Consider the following 20950-nt stretch of genomic DNA (forward strand, 5'->3'; position numbering starts at 1 on the left):
CAGGCTATCAATTGCTGGGCAGTTCAGCTGTCCCTCCCCTCACTGCCATGTGCTGCTCCTTCCCTCTGCCTTGGAGCTGCTCCTGGGAGCTCCTGCTTGCTGTGCAGGGGGAAGTGGGGGAGAAGAAGGGTGCTAATGTCAGGGTGTCCCCCTGCTCCTGCCCCCCCGCTTACCCCATCTCCATAGAGCAGGGGGGGATAGGACAGGGCTCAGGACGGAGGGAGCTTGCTGGCAGCAGCTTGCTGATCTACTTAAAATGGCAATGCACTTAGAGTGGGGTCAGCGTACTTAAAGGAGCAATGTGCATCTCTCTCTCTCACACACAAGGTGTATGTCACTGTCTCTCTCTGCCATGCTGTCTCCCCTCCCTCCCTTCATGCTGCCTTGTAGAATGTGAGGCTACATTAACAATGTGTTAACCCTTGAGGGCTCAGCTGGGTGCTAGTTCATCATTTAGCAGTAAGGCATTCCCTGGGAAATATCCCACCCTCGTCCACCCTCTGACTCCACCACCTCAACCAAGCTTCACAATCATCATTGCTGTGTACACTATTAAATTGTTTGTTTAAAACTTATACTGTGTGTGTGTGTGTGTGTATGTACACAAAATATAGTCTTGTATAGTGAAAAAAATTTCCCTGGAACCTACCCCCACCCCACATTAATTCTTATGGGGAAATTGGATTTGCTTAACATTGTTTCACTTAAAGCAGCATTTTTCAGGAACATAACTACAACGTTAAGCGAGGAGTTACTGTACGGTTTTCCACAGGAGAGTAACTAACAGAAACTTGATGGAATGAGGACAATCAGTGAGACACAGTAATACCACGGTACAAAATATATCAGAAGGACAGAACAGGTCGTGCTGGTGGGGAAGTGGCACTATATGTGAAAGAAAGGGAAGAGTCAAATGAAGTAAAAATCTTAAATGAACCAAACTGTACCATAGAATCTCTATGGACAATAATTCCATGCTTGAATAATAAGAATATAGCAGTAGGGATATACTACCAACCACCTGACAAGGATAGTGATAGTGACTGTGAAATGCCCAGGGAGATTAGAGGCTATAAAAATAAAAAACTCAATAATAATGGGGGATTTCAACTATCCCCATATTGACTGGATACATGACACCTCAGGACGGGATGCAGAGACAAAGTTTCTTGACACTTTAAATTACTGCTTCTTGGAGCAGCTAGTCCTGGAACCCACAACGGGAGAGGCAATTCTTGATTTAGTCCTAAGTAGAGCAAGGATCTAGTGCAAGAGGGGAATATAGTCGAACCACTTGGTAATAGTGACCATAATATAATTAAATTATATATGTGGTGGGGAAAACACCACAGCAGCCCAACATGGTAGCTTTTAATTTAAGAAAGGGGAACTATACAAAAATGAGGAAGTTGGTTAAACAGAAATTCAAAGGTACAGGGCCAAAAGTGAAATCTCTGCAAGCTGCATGGAAATTTTTTAAAGACACCATAATAGAGGCTCAACTTAAAAGTATACCCCAAATTTAAAAACGTAGTAGGAGAACCAAAAAAGTGCCACCGTGGCTCAACAACAAAGTAAGAGAAGCTGTGAGAGGCAAAAAGGCATCCTTTTAAAAAATGGAAGTTAAATCCTAATGAGGAATATAGAAAGGGGCATAATAAACTGGCAAATGAAGTGTAAAAATATAATTAGAAAGCAAAAAAGGAATTTGAAGAACAGCTAGCCAAAGACTCAAGAAGTAACAGCAAACTTTATTTTAAGTACATCAGAAGCAGGAAGCCTGCTAAACAACCAGTGGGGCCACTGGATGATCAAGATGCACTCAAGGATGATAAGGATATTGTGGAGAAACGAAATGAATTCTTTGCATCAGTCTTCATGGCTGAGGATCTGAGGGAGATTGCCAGACCTGAGCCATTCTTTTTAGGTGACAAATCTGAGGAACTGTCCCAGACTGAGGTGTCATTACAGGAGGTTTTGGAACAAATTGATAAACTAAACAGTAATAAGTCACCAGGACCAGATGGTATTCACCCAAGAATTCTGAAGGAACTCAAATGTGAAATTGCAGAACTACTAACGGTGGTATGTAACCTATCATTTAAATCAGCTTCTGTACCAGATGACTGGAGGATAGCTAATGTGATGCCAATTTTTTAAAAAAAGCTCCAGAGGTGATCCCAGCAATCACAGGTGCCGGCTTCCAACTTTCCCCAGGGGTGCTCAACCCCCGCTTAGTCCTAGGCCCCACCCCACCCTCTTCCCCCAGGCTCCCACCACTGACCTGCCTCTTCCCACCCCCGCCTTGCCTCCGCCCACCCCCACCTCTTCCTGCCCCGTTCCGCCCCTTCCCCCAAGTGTGCCCTGGGGCACTCACAGAGTCAGCGCTTATGCTGCCAATTATAGGCCGTAAGCCTAACTTCAGTACCGGGAAAACTGGTTGAAACTATAGTAAAGAACAGAATTATCAGACACATAGATGAACATGATTTGTTGGGGAAGAGTCAACATGGTTTTTGTAAAGGGAAATCATGACTCATCAATCTACTAGAATTCTTTGAGGGGGTCAACAAGCATGTGGACAAGGGTGATCCTGTGGATACAGTGTACTTAGATTTTCAGAAAGCCTTTGACAAGGTCCCTCACCAAAAGCTCTTAAGCCAAGTAAGCTGTCATGGGATAAGAGGGAAAGTCCTCTCATGGATCAGTAACTGGTTAAAAGATAGGAAACAAAGGGTAGGAATAAATGGTCAGTTTTCAGAATGGAGAGAGGTAAATAGTGTCCTTCATGGGTCTATACTGGGACCAATACTATTCAAAATATTCATAAATGATCTGGAAAAAGGGGTAAATAGTGAGGTGGCAAAATTTGCAGATGATACAAAACTACTTAACTATCTTAAGTCCAAAGCAGACTGCGAAGCGTTACAAAGGGATCTCACAAATCTGGGTGAGTGGGCAACAAAATAGCAGATGCAACAGAGTCCTGTGGCACCTTTAAGACGGACAGATGTATTGGAGCATAAGCTTTCGTGGGTGAATGCCCACTTCGTCGGATGCATGCACCCACAAAAGCTTATGCTCCAATACATCTGTTAGTCTTAAAGGTGCCACAGGACTCTGTTGCTTTTTACATATCCAGACTAACACGGCTACCCCTCTAAAAATAGCAGATGAAATTCAATGTTGATAAATGCAAAGTAATGCACATTGGAAAATAGAATCCCAACTATACATATAAAATGATGGAGTCTAAATTAGCTGTCACCACTCAAGAAAGAGATCTTGCAGTCATTGTGAATAGTTCTCTGAAAACATCCACTCAATGTGCAGCGGCAGTCAAAAAACCTAACAGAATGTTGGGAATCATTAAGAAAAGGATAGATAATAAAACAGAGAATATCATATTGCCTCTATATAAATCCATGGTACACCCACACCTGAATGCTGCCTGCAGATGTGGTCACCCCATCTCAAAAAAGATGTATTGGAATTGGAAAAGGTTCAGGAAAGGGCAACAAAAATGATTAGGGGCATGGAACAGCTTCCATATAAGGCCTGGTCTACACTAGGCGTTTATGTCGAAGTTAGCGCCGTTACATCAAATTAACCCTGCACCCGTCCACACTGCGAAGCTATTTAGTTCGACATAGAGGTCTCTTAAATTCGACTTCTGTACTCCTCCCCAACGAGGGGAGTAGCGCTAAATTCGACATGGCCATGTCGAATTAGGCTAGATGTGGATGGAAATCGACGCTAATAGCTCCGGGAGCTATCCCACAGTGCACCACTCTGTTGACGCTCTGGACAGCAGTCCGAGCTCAGATGCTCTGACCAGCCACACAGGAAAAGCCCCGGGAAAATTTGAATTCCTTTTCCTGTCTGGCCAGTTTGAATCTCATTTCCTGTTTGGACATCGTGGCGAGCTCAGCAGCACTGGCAACGATGCAGAGCTCTCCAGCAGAGATGGCCGTGCAATCTCAGAATAGAAAGAGGGCCCCAGCATGGACTGATCGGGAAGTCTTGGATCTGATCGCTGTGTGGGGCGATGAGTCCGTACTTTCCGAGCTGCGCTCCAAAAGACGGAATGCAAAGATCTATGAGAAGATCTCTAAAGCCATGGCAGAGAGAGGATACAGCCGGGATGCAACGCAGTGCCGCGTGAAAATCAAGGAGCTGAGACAAGGCTACCAGAAGACCAAAGAGGCAAACGGACGCTCCGGATCCCATCCCCAGACATCCCGTTTCTACGAGGCACTGCATTCCATCCTAGGTGCGGCCGCCACCGCTACCCCACCACTGACCGTGGACTCTGAGGATGGGATATTGTCCACGGCTGGTTCCTCGGACATGTTAGCGGATGGGGAAGATGAGGAAGGAGATGAGGAGGATGAGGCAGTCGACAGCGCTTACAACGCTGATTTCCCCGACAGCCAGGATCTCTTCATCACCCTTACAGAGATCCCCTACCAACCGTCCCCAGCCGTTAACCCGGACACAGAATCTGGGGAAGGATCAGCCAGTAAGTGTTTTAAACATCTAAACATTTATTTTTAACAGAACAGGAATATTAAGAATAACAACAATGGGTTTCTCATGATTAGTTTGCCCTAGGCGCTTAACGTTTCAGTCCTGGGCAGTGCAACTATTGAAAAAAAATCTAACAATGTCCGGTTTAGCATGATTGTTCTGCCCAAGCCGCTCTACTGTTTAGTCCCTGCCAGTGCAGCTACAGTAAAATGTGGTCTATATGTCCGGCGATAGAGCAGAAATCCTCCTGGGACATCTCAAGGAAGCTCTCCTGGAGGTAATTGGAAAGCCTTTGCATCAGGTTCCTGGGGAGAGCGGCCTTATTGGGTCCTCCGTGGTATGAAACGTTTCCGTGCCAGGAGACAATCAAGTACTCCGGGATCATTGCCCTGCAGAGCATGGCGGCATACGGCCCTGGTCTTTGGAGGCTTTCCCGAAGCATTCTTTCTTTATCAGTGTCTGAGATCCTCATCAGGGTGATGTCGCTCATGGTGACCTGCTTTGAATTAGGTAGGGGAATGTTAGTATTGGGACTGCTTGCCCGTTCCTTTACAGAACTGTAACCGCCGGTTTGCAGCCACGCGGTGGAGGCGGGAGAGGGGCAGCATACAGGGATCTTTCCCTGGGACAGCCGCGAGGGGGTGGGACAGGGGCAGAGTTCCTGCTTGCCGGATTGCTGGCAGCAGGGACTGGCATTGCTTTCAATGTGAAAGGAGGCCAGTGCTACTATTAAAGTTTTAAGCAGCCACAAGTCTATGGCTTACCATGTCTGCCTGCTACACAAATTCCGGTGTCCTGCCCCGCTTCTCAGATCTGCAGTGCAAGACCCCAGGCATTGAATGCGAAGGCCGAGAATTCTACCTTGTCCTGAGTGCGCATGTGATAGGTGCTGTGCATGGTCTTGTTCACAGAGAAAGACTATGTTCTTTGTTCACAACTACATTTATCTTTCTGAGGAATTTACTCCCCTTTCCCCATTCCCACAGCCACATCTGCGACTGTCTCACAACCTAGCCTGGCATCACACTCCCAGAGGCTAGCGCAGATTAGGCGTAGGAAGAAGAGGACACGGGAGGACATGTTCTCGAAACTTATGGGCTGCTCCCGAGCCCAGGCAGCACAGCAGACCCAGTGGAGGGAGAACTTGTCCCAAATGCACTGATCACACATGGAACGGGAGGAGAGGTGGCAGCAGGAAGACCAGCAGGCGACTCAAACGCTGCTTGGACTAATGAGGGAGCAAACGGACACGCTCCGGCGCCTTGTGGATGTTCTGCAGGAACGGAGGCAGGAGGACAGAGCCCCGCTGCAGTCTATCTGTAACCGCCCTCCCCCGCCACCAAGTCCCATACCCCCCTCACCCAAAGTCCAAAGAAGGAGGGGCGGCAGAGTCCGTGCAAACTCTCACTCCACCCCTGCAGACTGCTCTAGTAGTAGAAGGCTCTCATTCCCCAAAATTTGACAAGTCCTTTCCTTCCCGCCTCACACAAGCCCCCGTCCAAGTTTCACCCCCCAGTTTCATGTGTAGTTGCTAATAAAAAATACGTTTCTGTTAATTACTGTTTCCATCATGTTCTTTTGGAGGAGAGTCTGTCTGAAGGGGGGGAAGGGGGTTGGTAATTGGACAGGACAGTCACCTTTAGCAGGGTACATAGGCGGGGGCAGGTCCAGCAGCAGGGCACATACACAGTGCAGTCACTAGTTACCCTGGTCAGTCTGGGAGGTGGTTTTCATGTTCTGTGGTGGGGGTGGGTTGCTCTGTGATTTTGTGGCGGGGGAGGGCAGTTACAGATCTTTGTTGCTTTTTACAGATCCAGACTAACACGGCTACCCCTCTGATAAATAAAAGGAAGTATTTCTTCACACAACACACAGTCAACCTGTGGAACTCTTTGCCAGAGGATGTTGTGAAGGCCAAGATTATAACAGGTTCAAAAAAGAACTAGCTAAATTCATGGAGGATAGGTCCATCAGTGGCTATAAGCCAGGATGGACAGGGATGGTGTCCGTAACTTCTGTTTGCCAGAAGTCGGGAATGGACGAAAGGGAATGGATCACTTGACGATTACCTGTTCTGTTCATTCCCTCTGAAGCACTTGGCATTGGCCACTGTCATAAGACAGGATACTGAGCTAGATGGACCTTTGGTCTGACCCAGTATGGCCATTCTTATTGTGACGAGTTGGATCACAGAAACCCCCTTGGGGCTGCCAACTGATGTGCCAAGACTACTTCTGCCCCTGCTTTCCCTGCCAGCTTGGGACTCCAGCACCCTGTCTTGTTGAGCCAGATACGCCAGTCTTCTCCAACACAGACCCAGGGTCTGAACCACGTGCCCCAAAGCTGCAGACTTAACTGAAAGCTTCAGTGGCCTGCCTGATTTGAGCCAGACCCACTAGCCTGCTGCAAACCCAGACCCAGGTCTGAACCACATCCCCTAATAGCTGTAGGCTTAATTGAAAGCAGGTTAAGAAGTGTTCCTGTCTTTAACACTCAGATGGCCAACTCCCAGTGGGGTCCAAACCCCAAATAAATCCATTTTATCCTGTATAAAGCTTATACAGGGTAAACTCAAATTGTTCGCCCTCTATAACACTGATAGGGAGATATGCACAGCTGTTTGCCTCCCCAGGTATTAATACATGCTCTGGGTTAATTAATAAGTAAAAAGTGATTTTATTAAATACAGAAAGTAGGATTTAAGTGGTTCCAAGTAGTAACAGACAGAACAAAGTGAATTACCAGCAAAATAAAATAAAACATGCAAGTCTAAGCCTAGTACAGTAATAAAACTGAATACAGATAAAATCTCACCCTCAGAGATGTTTCAATAAGCATCTTTCACAGACTGGACGTCTTCCTAATCTGGGCACAATCCTTTCCCCTGGTACAGCCCTTGTTCCAGCTCAGGTGGTAGCTAGGGGATTTCTCATGATGGCCACCCCATTTGTTCTGTTCCACCCACTTATATATCTTTTGCATAAGGCGGGAATCCTTTGTCCCTCTAGGTTCCCACCCCTCCTTCTCAATGGAAAAACACCAGGTTAAAGATGGATTCCAGTTCAGGTGACATGATCACATGTCACTGTAAGAGTTCCTTACCCACTTGCCAGCACACAGGTATACAGGATGACTTAGAAGTAAAACAGAGCCAGCTACAGTCAATTGTCCTGGTTAATGGGAGCCATCAACATTCCAAACCACCATTAATGGCCCACACTTTGCATAATTACAATAGGCCCTCAGAGTTATATTTCATATTTCTAGTTTCAGATACAAGAGTTATACATTTATACAAATAGGATGACCACACTCAGTAAATTAAAAGCTTTGTAATGATACCTTACAAGAGACCTTTTGCATGAAGCATATTTTAGTTACATTATATTCACACTCATCAGCATACTTTCATAAAATCAAATAGAGTGCAACGTCACACTTATGTTCTTATGTACTCTCACAACTATTTTTAACAGCTCTGTTGCTATTACCAGAGCTATAGCACTTTGTAGAGGAACTGGTTCTGGTTAGCAGGTGACATAGTCAATGCCAGCCAGTATGTATTAATAACTGGCAGTACTCTTCTCTACAAGTGATGATGACATGTACTTCTACCCGCTTGAATGGGCCTTCCACCAATAGAAGGGGAACCAATGTCACACTTGTTTGGGGATTTCCGGTTGGCGATCAGGACAGGAGGCACAACACTCTCTTATCTTCATATGGATTCTGGGCCAAAAGAAACAGGGTAATAGACAGCCGAGAGTTTTCTCCTGGCCCAGGTGGCTCACCATTGGTACCTGATGGGCCAACTTGAGTATTTCCTGCCTGAATATGTGGGATACAAAGAGTTGGATGTACAGTTCACCGTCAAGCGTACCCTGTGCTAGACGACAGAGTAAGTCTCCTCATAACTCAAAACAAGGCAAGTGAGTGGCTAATTCAGGTGTCACCACTTCCCCATCTATAAGAGCTATGCCTTCTTCATAGACTCTCCTGAAGGAATCTTCCCTCTGCTGTTTGACTTGCAGGTCAGGTGATCCCTACAGCTTCCCCACATCCACTAAGTCTCGTTCCAGGTTTGGAACTCTAGGAATACCCATTCCAGTGGGAGTCGTCTGACTCACCCAGACAACAACGCTGGTCTCTTTTGCATAGGTCACGTCCCTCACATCTGGCAGTGCGTTTCTCATTCCTGGTCCGCCAGGCCTTCATTGGGGTAGGAAAAAGTCCTTGTCCTTGAAGGGAAAGAGGTCGCCCAGAGTCTGTTCTATTTCACCAGCCATCTCCATTCAGCTTCTCAAGAGCATCTGTAATAGTGTCTGAAAGTGAAGACAATCCCATCCCAACAGGATTGGGTAATACATGCTAAGCCTACCATGAGGTGGCCAGACTGTCCACCTCTGTTAGATGGACTTTAGTACAGGAGTAGTTCCTCATGTACCCATGGCAACAAATTAAGGATACTGTGCCTTCTGAGTGGACTTCAGCTTTCCTCAGCAGATCTTCTCTCACTAGGGTTTCTTCACAACCTGAGTCCATTGGGGCTTATAACTCTAGCTTGTCAACATTCATTATGGTTGTCAATTTCAAACCGCCTAGCATTTGGTTGAGGCTGGGTAAAGAGAAGCCTGCCTCATAACTAGACTCTATGGTTGGGCAATCTTTCTTGATATGAACTTGTTCACACTGGAAACAGATCATCCTCACTAGTGAATCCTGTAATGGTGGGTGTGACATTCCTCTCTGGTGTTATCTGGACTGGTGATCTGCTAGGTCACTCCAAACCTTGACTTTGGGAGCCAGCCTTACCCTGCTCTGCTGTGAGAACACCCACTCCTGGGCTGTTCTCGTACAGCCTCTGGCATGTAAGCCACTGCTTGGATTGTGCAACTGAATGACACTAGTCAATATCTCCGGTCCCAGATACAACCCTAGGAACCTCCATTTTGCAGTATCCAGTTATGCCCTCTGGACACTGCAAGCTTATAGGAGTTCATCAGTTTAACAAAGAAATTGATATGCACCAGGCTTGTTATCCCAAGGGGAGTCTCTGACACGCTTCAAACCAAACGCACTGCTTCAGGTAGAATAAACAGATTTATTAACTATAAAGATAGATTTAAAGTGATTATATGTCAAAACATAAGTCAGATGTGGTCAAATGAAATAAAAGCAAAACGCATTCTAAACTGATCTTAACACTTTCAATGCCCTTACAAACTTAGATGCTTCTCACCACAGGCTGGCTGGTTGCTCTCCAGCCAGGCTCTCCCCTTTGATCAGCACTTCAGTCGCTTGGTGTGGTGTCTGTAGGTATAGGTAGAAGAGAGAGGAAGAGCATGGCAAACATCTCCCCCTTTTATCATGTCCTTTCTTCCCTCTTGGCTTCGCTCATTTCAGAGTCAGGTGAGCACTACCTCATCGCAGTCCCAAACTGACCAAAAGAAGGTGGGTGACTCACTCGAGAGTCCAACAGATCCGTTTGTTGCTGCGCAGGCCAGTGTCCTTTGTTCCTGTGAGGCTGGGCTGGGTTTGTCCCATACATGCCCTGATGAGGTGTGAACTGCTGCTCCACTCTTGGAGAGTTTTTGCCTGGGCTTGCTTTAAGCCATGAGGATACATTTTCAGCCTCATAACTATATACATGAAATTATAACCTATAACTTTACTATAACATCACTGTAACGACAATGCTCAGTGCATCATGAGCCTTCCGAAGACATCCAACATGACAAACTTTGCATTGGATACCACACAATCATATTATAAGGATGAACATGGGGGTGTAGGATGTTCCCACAAAGTACAGAATGTCACAGTAGGATAGTCGGGGTCTTGGTCTGGTGCGATCTTCAGAGTCCGCACTGTCAAGGGTGAGTCCAGCCCTGGTCTCAGAACAGCCATCCCCCCACCTCCTTAAGGGCATCCCTAGTCCAACAGGAGGAGGCAGGCTCTGGCCTGCTGGGTCAGGTTTGTGGGGTATTACCCTCCAAATAGTTCCCTGCTAGCCTCACCACTTCTTCCAGAGTCTCTGGTTAGTACCTCTGCACACACCCTTGCACAGCTGTGGAGAAGACCCAGAGAAACTGTTTGAGGATGACCAGTTCACCTATCTGCTTGCTCATTCTAGCCCAGGGGTCGGCAACCTTTCAGAAGTGGTGTGCCGAGTCTTCATTTATTCACTCTAATTTAAGGTTTTGCGTGCCGGTAATACATTTTAATGTTTTTAGAAGGTCTCTTTCTATAAGTCTATATTATATAACTAAACTATTGTATGTAAAGTAAACAAGGTTTTCAAAATGTTTAAGAAGCATCATTTAAAATTAAATTAAAATGCTGATCTTACGCCACCAGCCTGCTCAGCTCGCTGCCAGCCTGGGGTTCTGTTCACCTAGGCCAGCAATGGGCTGATCAGGGCCTGCGGCCAGGACCCCAGACCTGGGGGGTGGGTGGGGGTGTTTCATGGGTCAGGGCAGAGGGCTGGGGGAGGGGTTCAGGGCAGAAGGCTGGGATGTGTGTGGAGGGGAGTTCAGAGATCAGGGCAGAGGGCAGGGGGGATGCAGGGCAGAAGGCTGGGTGTGTGGGGGGTTCAAGGGTCAGGTCAGAGAGCTGGGGGTTGTGGGGGGTGCAGGGCAGAAGGCTAGGGGAGTGTTGGGGTGTGGGGGGTGCAGGGCAGAGGGATGGGGGTGTGTTGGGGTGGGGGGTTCAGGGCAGAGGGCTGGGGGGTGTAGGGGGTGCAGGGCAGAAGGCTGGGGGTATGGGGTGCAGGGGAGAAGGCTGGGTGTGTGTTGGGGTGGGGGGGTTCAGGGCAGAGGGATGGGGCTGTGGGGGTGCAGGGCAGAGGACTGGGTGTGTGTTGGGGTGGGGGGTTCAGGGCAGAGGTCTGGGGGGTGTAGGGGGTGCAGGGCAGAAGGCTGGGTGTGTGTTGGGGTGTGGGGGGGGTGCAGGGCAGAAGGCTGGGGTGCTCGGCTCGTGGGGGTGCTCCCAGCCCCCTGCCCTGAGCGGCTCACGGCAGGGGGCTGGAAGGGATATGCCCTGTTCCACCCCTTTCCCCCAGGCTCCGTCCCTACCTCTCTCTGCGTCCTCTACGGAGCGGTGTGCACGCTGCCACTCTTCCCCATCCCCCTCGCTAGGGCCATCAGCTGATTGGCCAGGGACTGAGAGTAGGCGGGGCAGGAAAGCACCACACTGGAGGAAGAAGCGGAAGCGGGGGGAAGCTTGGCTGCCACAGAACCAAGTTTCTGCCTCCTGCCCCGACAGGGGAAAGCGGGGGGCGGGGGAGCTAAGTGGGGCTGGAGGCCGGGACTGTGTCAGGGGAGCTGCGTGCCACTCAGAATCAGCTTGCGTGCCATGTTTGGCACGCGTGCCGTAGGTTGCCGACCCCTGTTCTAGCCTCAGGTCTCATCCACTTCCAGCTGATACCTTTGAATTTCTTTGCCAGTGCCTGCGGCTGCATGAATGTGCTACATCTCTGCTCTCTGAAATAGCAGCAAGTCTCTTCACTTAATTGCAGCCAGTCAAATATGGCTGCCTTTACCATTGGGTAGTCAAGGACGGATTGTTGGTTGAGGGCCTGTGTTTCCCTGGTCAAAACAGAAGCTAGGTGGATGATCCAGGTCTCAGGGTCCCAGTGGGTGCAGGTGGTGAGGTGTTCGAAGAGCTCCTAAAAGGCCTCCAGGTCATCCTCAGGTCCCATCTTGGACAGCACAGGACTGCTGGACCAACTCACCAACTATGCCGTAGCTCTAGCCAGTGCGGGTGGTGCTATCCTAAGTGTTGCCTCCATACATTTACCCAACTGCTGTTGCTGGATGGCTACATATCCAACCTTTGTTAGCTCTGCTGTTGAGCCGTAGCCTGGGTGGCAGGCCTCCTGCTGTTGTCAGTGAGAGATTGTTTGCAGGTCATTTTGCCACTGCTGAGCCTGTAACAAGTGTAGCGTCAAGGTCTGCGTCTGTTGTTGCTCCTGAGCCATTGCTTGCTGAATCAAGGCAGCAGCCCACTGCTGGGCTAGCAATCTGAGTGCTTCCTCCATCTTAGGCCTTACTGGGGGCTCAGACACAGTGAAACCCCACTTTTGGTACCACATATGGGCTGGTGTGCTACTGTATCAGTGCCCCTTTTGGTCAGACGCAACATTGCACAGAGTTTGCTCGGTCCAGCAGGACTGTGAGTCAGCTCTTCTTGCCCGAGTCTCTGTGGCGGTCCTATTCTGGACTATGAAGGGTGTTAATTTCAGTCCTTCTGTGATGTACATGTTTCCCCTTATACTTGGCGGGGGGCTAGCTAGTGTTGGTCCTCAGGGGGCCTGCAAACCCCTTTTGGTTCTTAAGTCTCTGTTGAGGGATTAGTAGTGGAACCCAATGCCAGAATCAGTCCTCAACAATTCCTCCTTCTGTACCCTGAGCTCCTTCCTACCTCTTTTGCTACTGTGGGCTACTTCAGCCTGTGGTTCCAGTCATCCTTTCTCTACAGAGTTGTCCCTGGGTAGCTTCTCACCAGTTTGCTGGCAGGACTTTCCTTCTCTAGTCTGCTTGCTGCTCTGGCAGCCACTCTGTCCCTCTGTTTCTCAGCTCTTTTATTCTCCTAGTTGCTACGAGGATGTGCCAGTCAGCACTGGCTGGTAGTTGCTGCATTAACCCTTAGACCTCATGCCAGCACGGGGTCTATACACCCAGTGAAAGTGTATCAAAAGTACAAAACTCAAGTTATACTGTTATAATTTATTTGCTAGCTAGATGAACACCATATATATATATATATATAATATAGTTTTAAGCATACAACTTTTTTTCATCTTCATCTCACTCAAATACCATATCAATGAATTTTGTTCCATCTTTACAAAAGGATTCCTCATAAGGATTAATCCAAGCTTGGAAAATATCATCCCCAAATACAAATTTTTATGGAAGTTATAAATGTCTGAACTTTGGAATGGAATAGCTCTAGTCCAAAATTATAACAGATCAAAAAAAAGGTCCAAACCTGGTGCGAGTAGCCATATCCGAAACTTCCATAGCAGAACATAAACTCCACTTCTGCTGTGCAGAAAACCTGAAAATGTAACATTTTTCTCTTTTAAACGTAACAAGTAATTAACTCTTACAGCAAATACATTTACAAACAAGTTCCACGGTAAACAAGTACAAGTATGGTAAGCAAAGGGAAAAATACATGACATACCCTTTTTATTAACATGTTACTTATTTAATAGGCAATTCCTATTAGGGATAAAAAAAATCTCCACAGTTACTTTCCTATACAGTAACTGTTGTTCCTCAAGATGTGTTGTACGTGTACATTCCACTGTAGGTGTACATGCACCTAATGTACTTGAGTCAGAGACTTTTACTCGTCATACCATTGGGTAGTACGTGCACCCCTGCTATCCTTGTGTACCAAGCTGAGGGTATAAAGAGACGTGGTCACCATCTCCCTCTCTGTTCCTTCGCACAGCTGGTAAACTAAACTCAAAGCTGCAGGGAAGGTGGGAGGGTCACGGAATGTACATATGCACAATACATCTCAAAGAACAAACAGTTAGTGTACAGGTAAGTACATTTTTTTTCTCCTTTGAGTGATTGTGCAAATATATATTCCACTGTAGGTGACTCACCAGCAGTTTATTTACAAGTGGTAGGACTTCAGACTACTTCAAGAAGACTGCAATAATGACTTGCCAAAGTTGGCATCCTCTCAGGAAGCTTGAGTAATAGTGTAGTACTGTATATGGAGAAGGGATGTATAAATGACCACATTGCTGCTTTACAAATGTCTACTATAGCAATGTTGCTCAAGAAGGCTGATGAAGTGGAATGAACCCTAGTAGAGTAGGCTGTTATTCTCAGTGGCGGAGAGACCTTTGCCAGATCATAGCAACATTTAATACAATCTGACATCCAATGTGAAATACGCAGACCTATAACAGGTGGTCCTTTAATGCTCTCAATGTAGGCTACAAACATCCTGGGAGAGGATCTGAAAGTCCAAATAAAATGCCAGAGCACTCCGAACATCCAAGGTATGAAGCTTCTCTTCAGCCTTGGAAGAATGAGGCTTTGGAAAGAACACTGAAAGATGTTAGTCTGGTTGAGGTGGAATGGTAATATCACTTTGGGCATAAACTTAAGGATATGGGTAACTTATGGATACCAAGTGATGCAAAAAAGATGGAAAATCCATCCACTGCTGGGTGTACTGCATAAACGACCGTCAAATGGACTCTCACTGAACTGATAGCGAGACCAGAGGATTTACAATGCAGTAGGAGTCTCATCTCTATTCTATCAGCAGATAGCTGATAACATTCTTCCCAGATTTAAAACCTTTTCCATTTTGCTGCACATGTGGTGTTGGTGGAATCCTTTCTGCTGTTCACTAGAATGGTTTGGACGTCACAGGAGCAGACTTTCCTCACTGCTCAAATAAGATCTTCCATGCCAATAGGTGAAGAGACTGTAAATTGGGGCATAGTGACTTGCCTTGGTTTTGAGATAAGAGATCCTCGACCAGAGGAAGAGATATAGGTGCACGAATGGGGAGCTGATATAGATCTGTATACCAGTACTATCTTGGCCAGGTCAGGCAGGCAGGTGCTACAAGAATTAAGTTTGCCTTGGCTATTTTTCATTTCCTGATCACCCTCAGAATCAGAGATACTGGAGGGAATGCATACAGTAGATGGTTCGACCAGGGAAGAAGAAAGACATCTGTCACGGAATCTGGGCTGTGACCTGCCCTGGAGCAGAAGCTCTTGCAGTTGCTGTTCAGATTGGTTCCAAAGAGGTCTATTACTGCACAACCCCTCTAACAGAAGATTTACTGGAGAATATCCCTCCCTATTGACCGCTCATGATGTCTCTGACGTTTCTGCTGAAGGAATAATGTTCTTCACCCTGGAAGGTGAAAAGCCTTTAGCAAGCTATTGTTCTTTATACAGAAGTTTCACAAGTGGACTGCTTCTTGGCACAGCTGAGATGACCTCGCACTTCCCTGCTTGCTCAGATAAAACATAGCAGTGGTGTTGCTGCTGAGAACTTGAACCACCTGCTCCCTGACAGTAGTAATTATCATCTCACAGGCCCAACAAATAGCTTAAAGTTCCAGCACATTTACATGGAACAAAAGTTCCTGAGGCATCCAAAGTACTGGAGTCTGAAAGCTGACCCAGGTGGGCCCTCCAACCCCAGTGGATGCATCTGTTACCAAAGTCACAGTTTGTTCTGGTGGTAGGAAAGGAAACCCCTGCATACATTCTAAGGGTCTAACGACCAATTCAGGGACTGATCCGCTCGTGCAGTGTGCCCAGTGAATGTCTGCTTGGATGATATACTGAGTGAAGCCAGGCCTGCAGACATCTGAGGTGCAGTCTGACATGCTGAGTCATGTATGTGCACAAAGCCATGTGTCCCAACAGTTGTAGACACAAGTGCACTGTTGTCCTTGGGTTAGACTTGAGATTTTCACACAGAAAGACTATGGACCGGAACCAGTTCATCATTGGGAGGTAAGCCATGGCAGTTGTGGCATAGAGATCTGCCCCTATGAAACCTATTCGCTGTGTTGGTTGTAATATTGATTTCTCTACATTCAGGTTTCTTCTGGTAGTAAGATCTGTCCCGCATTTGGGGCTTAAACAGCTTCCTTTTTGTTACTGGGATATAGAAACCCAGCAAATGGACCACATGAGAATCTTTCAACATGCACATGGTGTCACTGGTCATCTGAGAAAACAGTTTAGCACCTTCAAACAGCAGATCTTCTATTGTATTTTGTAGATCTTTTGGGATGCCAGAGGTCTGCAATCAAGAAGAGCATCTCATTGAGATGGCTGAAGCCACTGAACATGACGTGGTATCTGACATGTCGATAATCACCTGGAGAGATATCTGTGTTGTGAGATGACTCTCAAAGACTAACTTCGAAAAGTGATCTCGTATTTTTTGAGCAGTTGTTCACAAATTTTGAAATTGCTGACTAGTTAATAAAGGTGCATTTGGACAATGCCAGGTCATTTGCAGGGCCGGCCCTAGCCATTTTTGTGCCCTATGCAGACCCCCCCCATGGGGACGCTGTGGGGGGCACCAGGCCTCTGCGGGTGGGGAGGGGAGCAGCTGGCCCCAGGCCTCTGCGGGGGGGAGGAGAGGTGGCTTGGGGGGCAGGGGGGAAACCACCCCCCAGCATGAGCCAGCGGAGCGGAGCAGGTTGGGGCTGGGTCGCTCCACTTCCTGCCGCCTGGTGAGTACAGGGCAGACCCGACCCCACACTCACGGGGCGGCGGTAAGTTGAGCGACCCGGGCCCAACCCGCTCCGCTCCCCTGGCTCCCAGGCTTGGGGGGCAGGGGAGAACTGCCCCCCAGCACTCACTGGCAGCGCGGCTGGGAACCAGGGGAGCAGAGCAGGCTGGGGCCAGGTCACTCCACTTACCGATGCCAGTGAATGCAGGCCCGCTCTCTATTGCAGTCCTCAGGGGAGTGGGAGCGGGGTTGGGGTGGAGCAGGGGCAGGAAGAGGCGGGGCAGGGGTGGGGGCTTTGGGGAAGGGGTGCAGTGGGGGCAGAGTAGGGGTGGGAAGAGGCAGGGCTGGGGTGGAGCATGGGCGGGGGCCATGGGGAAGGGGTGGAGCAGGGCCTGCAGCAGCACACAGCTGCATACTTTGCATATGGGTAGGGACAGCCCTGGTCATTTGACACCCTCATTTGAAGTCTTGCAGTGGCATAAACCTTTCTACTGTACAAGTTCAGTCTCTTACTCCTTATCCTTCAGGGTAGCCAGAGAGTAAGACCGCCTTGAATGCTTGTGTACCACTGTGACCACTAAAGAGTCACGAAAGAAGCAATGTGGGTAAAAAAAAATTCAAATTCTTGCTGGGGAACCTGATACCATCTGTACACTCATTTGGCAGTGGGTTGGGTAGAGAACCAGTGTCTCCCAAAGGGTCTTTGTGGAATCCAGCAAGACTTCATTAATGGGAAGGGCAATCGTTCCCAGAGTGGAAGTTTGTAAGATATCCAATAGTTTGTGTGGATTGTCTTGCACAAGATCCACCTGTATTCCCAGAGAAGTGGACACCCTCCTACTGAGACCTTGAAAAATTTTACAGTCTTCAAGAGGAGGCGATGTTGACTCTGGGGTGATGGCCTCATCTGGGGAAGAGAAAGAAATATTGAGGGGGACTATCCAGAGGTTTCTCTCTAGCATCCTCTTCCTCTGTGGGCTCCAAAAAAGAGAGGGTTTCAGGTTAGGAGGAGGATCTTTTCTTGTTGCTGTAAGTGCTTGAGCAGGCGACTTTCTCCTGCACTGTGTAGCCAACAGAGACCTAGATGCTCTTGGAGCAGTTTAAGACAGTGGTTCTCAACCAGGGGTACATGTATCCATGGGGGTATGCAGAGGTCTTCCAGGGGGTACATCAACTCATCTAAATATTTGCCTACTTTTACAACAGGCTACATAAAAAGCACTAGCAAAGTCACTACAAACTAAAATTTCATACAGACAATGACTTGTTTGTACTGCTCTATATACTATACACTGAAAGTACAATATTTATTTTCCAGTTGATTTATTTTATAATTATATGGTACATATGAGAAAGTAAGCAATTTTTTTTCAGTAATAGTGTGCTGTGACACTTTTGTATTTTTGTGTCTGATTTGGTAAGCAATTAGTTTTTAAGTCAAGTGAAACTTGGGAGTACACAAAACAAATCAGACTCCTGAAAGGGGCACAGTAGACTGGAAAGGTTGAGAGCCACTGGTCTAAGAGGCCCAGGGGGACCATGGAGGACAGCCCAGTCTTTGTACTGCCATTGTGGTGGGCATCATAATGGGGAGTCTTTATAATACAGTTCTAATAGGGTTCATGTATCCCTAGAACATGATCTGTATGATGACTTGAAAGACCTTGACAGATACGTGGGACTATCATGGTCAGTGTCTGAAGATGAGGCAATATTACTCCCCTCAATGAATGGCAGAGCAATCCCAGTATGTGTTGATGGAGGTCTCTGCATGGGTGACTGACATACAGTGCTGTCCCAAAAGTACCAAAGTTGATGATGTATCTGGCGGTGTTGGTTGAAGCAAACAGGGAGGACACAGTGCAGACAGTTGAGTTACTGCTGATGGTGTCGATGGAGAGGAAGCAGGCTGCATCTATGAAGAAGATGGAACTGCTAGTGCTGTGGTGATTATTAAGGCTACAATTTAATCATGGGTATTTTTAGTAAAAGTCATGGGCAAGAAACAAAAAATCATGGCCCATGACCTATCCATGACTTACGCCATCAATACCCCTGATTGAATCTTAGGGGGAGAGCCCCAGGGGGCCGGTCGCTGCTGTGGGGGGAAAGCCCGGGAGGCCAGCTGCTGCTCCAACTGCCCCCAGCACCGCTGCTCAGGCAGTCCCCAGGGGCAGACGCATCGACTGCTGCTCGGGCGGTCCCAGGGGCCAGCTGCTCAGAGCCACCAGAGCAGCAGCCGGTGCGGGGCCACTCCAGCAGTGGGTGGTGCGGCTGGCTGCAGGGCCGCCTGGGGTCAGCCGCTGCAGAAGTCACGGAATCTGTGAGCTCTGTGACAAACACGCAGGGCCATCCCTAGAGATTGTGGTGTCCTACGCAGCCCCTGGGCCTCCGGGGCGGGGCATCCCAGGCCTCTGCAGGGGTTGGGGGGTGTCCCAGGCCTCCGTCTCTTACTAGCGGGCTGGGGCCGGGTCGCTCCACTTCCCACCGCCCACTGAGTGCAGGGCGGGCCCAACCCCAACCCCTGCTGCAGTACCCCGGGACACATAGCTCAGGGGATGAGGTTTGGGGGGGAAGGGGCGGAGCAGGAGCGGGAAGAGGTGGGGGGGTGGAGCAGGGGCGGGGGCTGAGGGGAAGGGGTGGGGCAGGGATGGCGGCAGCTTTCCTGGGCCTTGCTGTGTGCAGCCCACGAGAGGCCAGCTCAGCCATCCGGGGAATTGGGCTAGCCGCTAGGGTTACCATACATCCAGATTTTCCCGGACATGTCCGGCTTTTTGGTGCTCAAATCCCCATCAGGGGGAAATTGCCAAAAAGCCGAACATGTCCGGGAAAATGCCGGCATCCCTGTCTCAGTCCCCTGCTTACCTGAGTGGCTCCGGCAGGCTGCGAGCTGCAGGCGGATTCCCCGCTGCGGCGGTGGCTGCTGCTCCCCCCAGACACCTCAGCTGTGCAGCTAAAGAGCAGAGCTGCCCCAGCGCTACTGGCTTCACGGTTTGCCGGGCAGCCCCCAGACCTCCAGACCTGCTGCGCCCCCTCCCAGGCTCCGGCTGCACTGGGGAAGCGCCTGGCCCAGGGCGCAGGGTCTGGAGGTCTGGGGGCTGCCCGCAAACCGTAAAGCCGGTAGCGCTCGGGCAGCCCTTTTCACGTGGCTGGAAGGGAGGAGGAGGGGGAATGCGGGGCGCTCAGGGGAGGGGGCAGAGTTGGGGAGGGGACTTTGGGGAAGGGGCGGAGTTGGGGCGGGGCAGGGCCCGGGCCCCATGGAGTATCCTCTTTTTAAAAACCTTTAATATGGTAACCCTACTGGCCACTGGAGCTGGACGCAGCGCGCAGCTGCATAGGGCACCAGGAAATTGGTGCCCCAAATTTCCTGGTGCCCTACACAGCTGCGTAGTTTGCGTATGGGTAGGGATGGCCCTGCAAAGACGGAGCCCTAGTGATTAGTAGTGCTCATAGTGCTGATGTAGTGGAGGCCATTGAGATCAGGACCAGACAATACAACAAGGAAGAGCCTGGAAGAGGAGAGACAAAACATCTTTTGCCACGAAAAAGCCCATGGCATCAATGTCACTGATTGCAGAGGTAAATGCTCAGCTACTGACATCAAAGATGCTGGACCCAACAGTTCCAGAGTCAAATCTCTCTCTAGTAGAAGTGCAGGCACTGGTTTTCACAGACCCGCTGAATCTGGGGTCCACAATGCCACCTCCGATGGTGCTGGTGCTTGCGACCAGACATCAACTTAGCACCGGAGGACTTTTTCAGAGCCTTTTTGATAGTCCAAGAATGAGATATCTAAGGTATATCGGTCTGTGATGACGAAAATAGTTTTGAGTGCTTCAAGGAGGCTGCAGAACAGGAACATGATTTCAGCTTAGTGACTGAGGCAGTGGGAGGGGCACTCTTCAGGAAAAACTCTCTGACCACTGCTGATCAGGGTCAGTCTCTGAGGAAAGACGCATTGCCTTCATCAGAAAATGCACTTTAAGGCACAAATCCCTTTGTTTCTTTATTCTTGTCAGGACTGAGGAACTAATAGGACATTTGTCCTTCACATGTCCCTTGCGTAAGAAGATTAGGCAACTAACAAGGATCACAGCCTTGCATGTGGCACACTGTTTAAAACCTGGGGATTTCTATATAGTAAATCCCAGTTAACCTAATTTACTAACTACACTGAA

General features: G+C 48.6%; 2 protein-coding genes across 6 annotated transcripts in view; one reads left to right on the top strand and one right to left on the bottom strand.

The window, feature by feature from the left end:
- The window catches only part of LOC135974150 (maestro heat-like repeat-containing protein family member 7), a 105750-nt gene that overhangs the window by 66643 nt on the left and 18157 nt on the right, over window positions 1–20950 (bottom strand). For 4 of the 5 annotated variants that reach the window (XM_065560901.1, XM_065560902.1, XM_065560899.1 and 1 more), the window contains one exon: window positions 13522–13590. In XM_065560901.1, the coding sequence (XP_065416973.1) occupies window positions 13522–13590 (69 nt within the window). Of the gene's footprint in view, window positions 1–8657; window positions 8829–13521; window positions 13591–20950 lie in introns of those variants that run through there. The other variant, XM_065560903.1, reaches the window with a different exon arrangement.
- LOC135974155 (myb/SANT-like DNA-binding domain-containing protein 2) lies at window positions 3807–5838 on the top strand. Its single transcript, XM_065560946.1, has 2 exons — window positions 3807–4522; window positions 5517–5838. Exons 1-2 carry the CDS (start codon window positions 3946–3948, stop codon window positions 5690–5692), a joined length of 753 nt encoding a protein of 250 aa, XP_065417018.1. The 5' UTR covers window positions 3807–3945; the 3' UTR covers window positions 5693–5838.

The sequence above is a fragment of the Chrysemys picta genome, chromosome 11, assembly GCF_011386835.1.
Source record: "Chrysemys picta bellii isolate R12L10 chromosome 11, ASM1138683v2, whole genome shotgun sequence".
In the NCBI taxonomy this organism is placed as follows: Eukaryota; Metazoa; Chordata; order Testudines; family Emydidae; genus Chrysemys; species Chrysemys picta.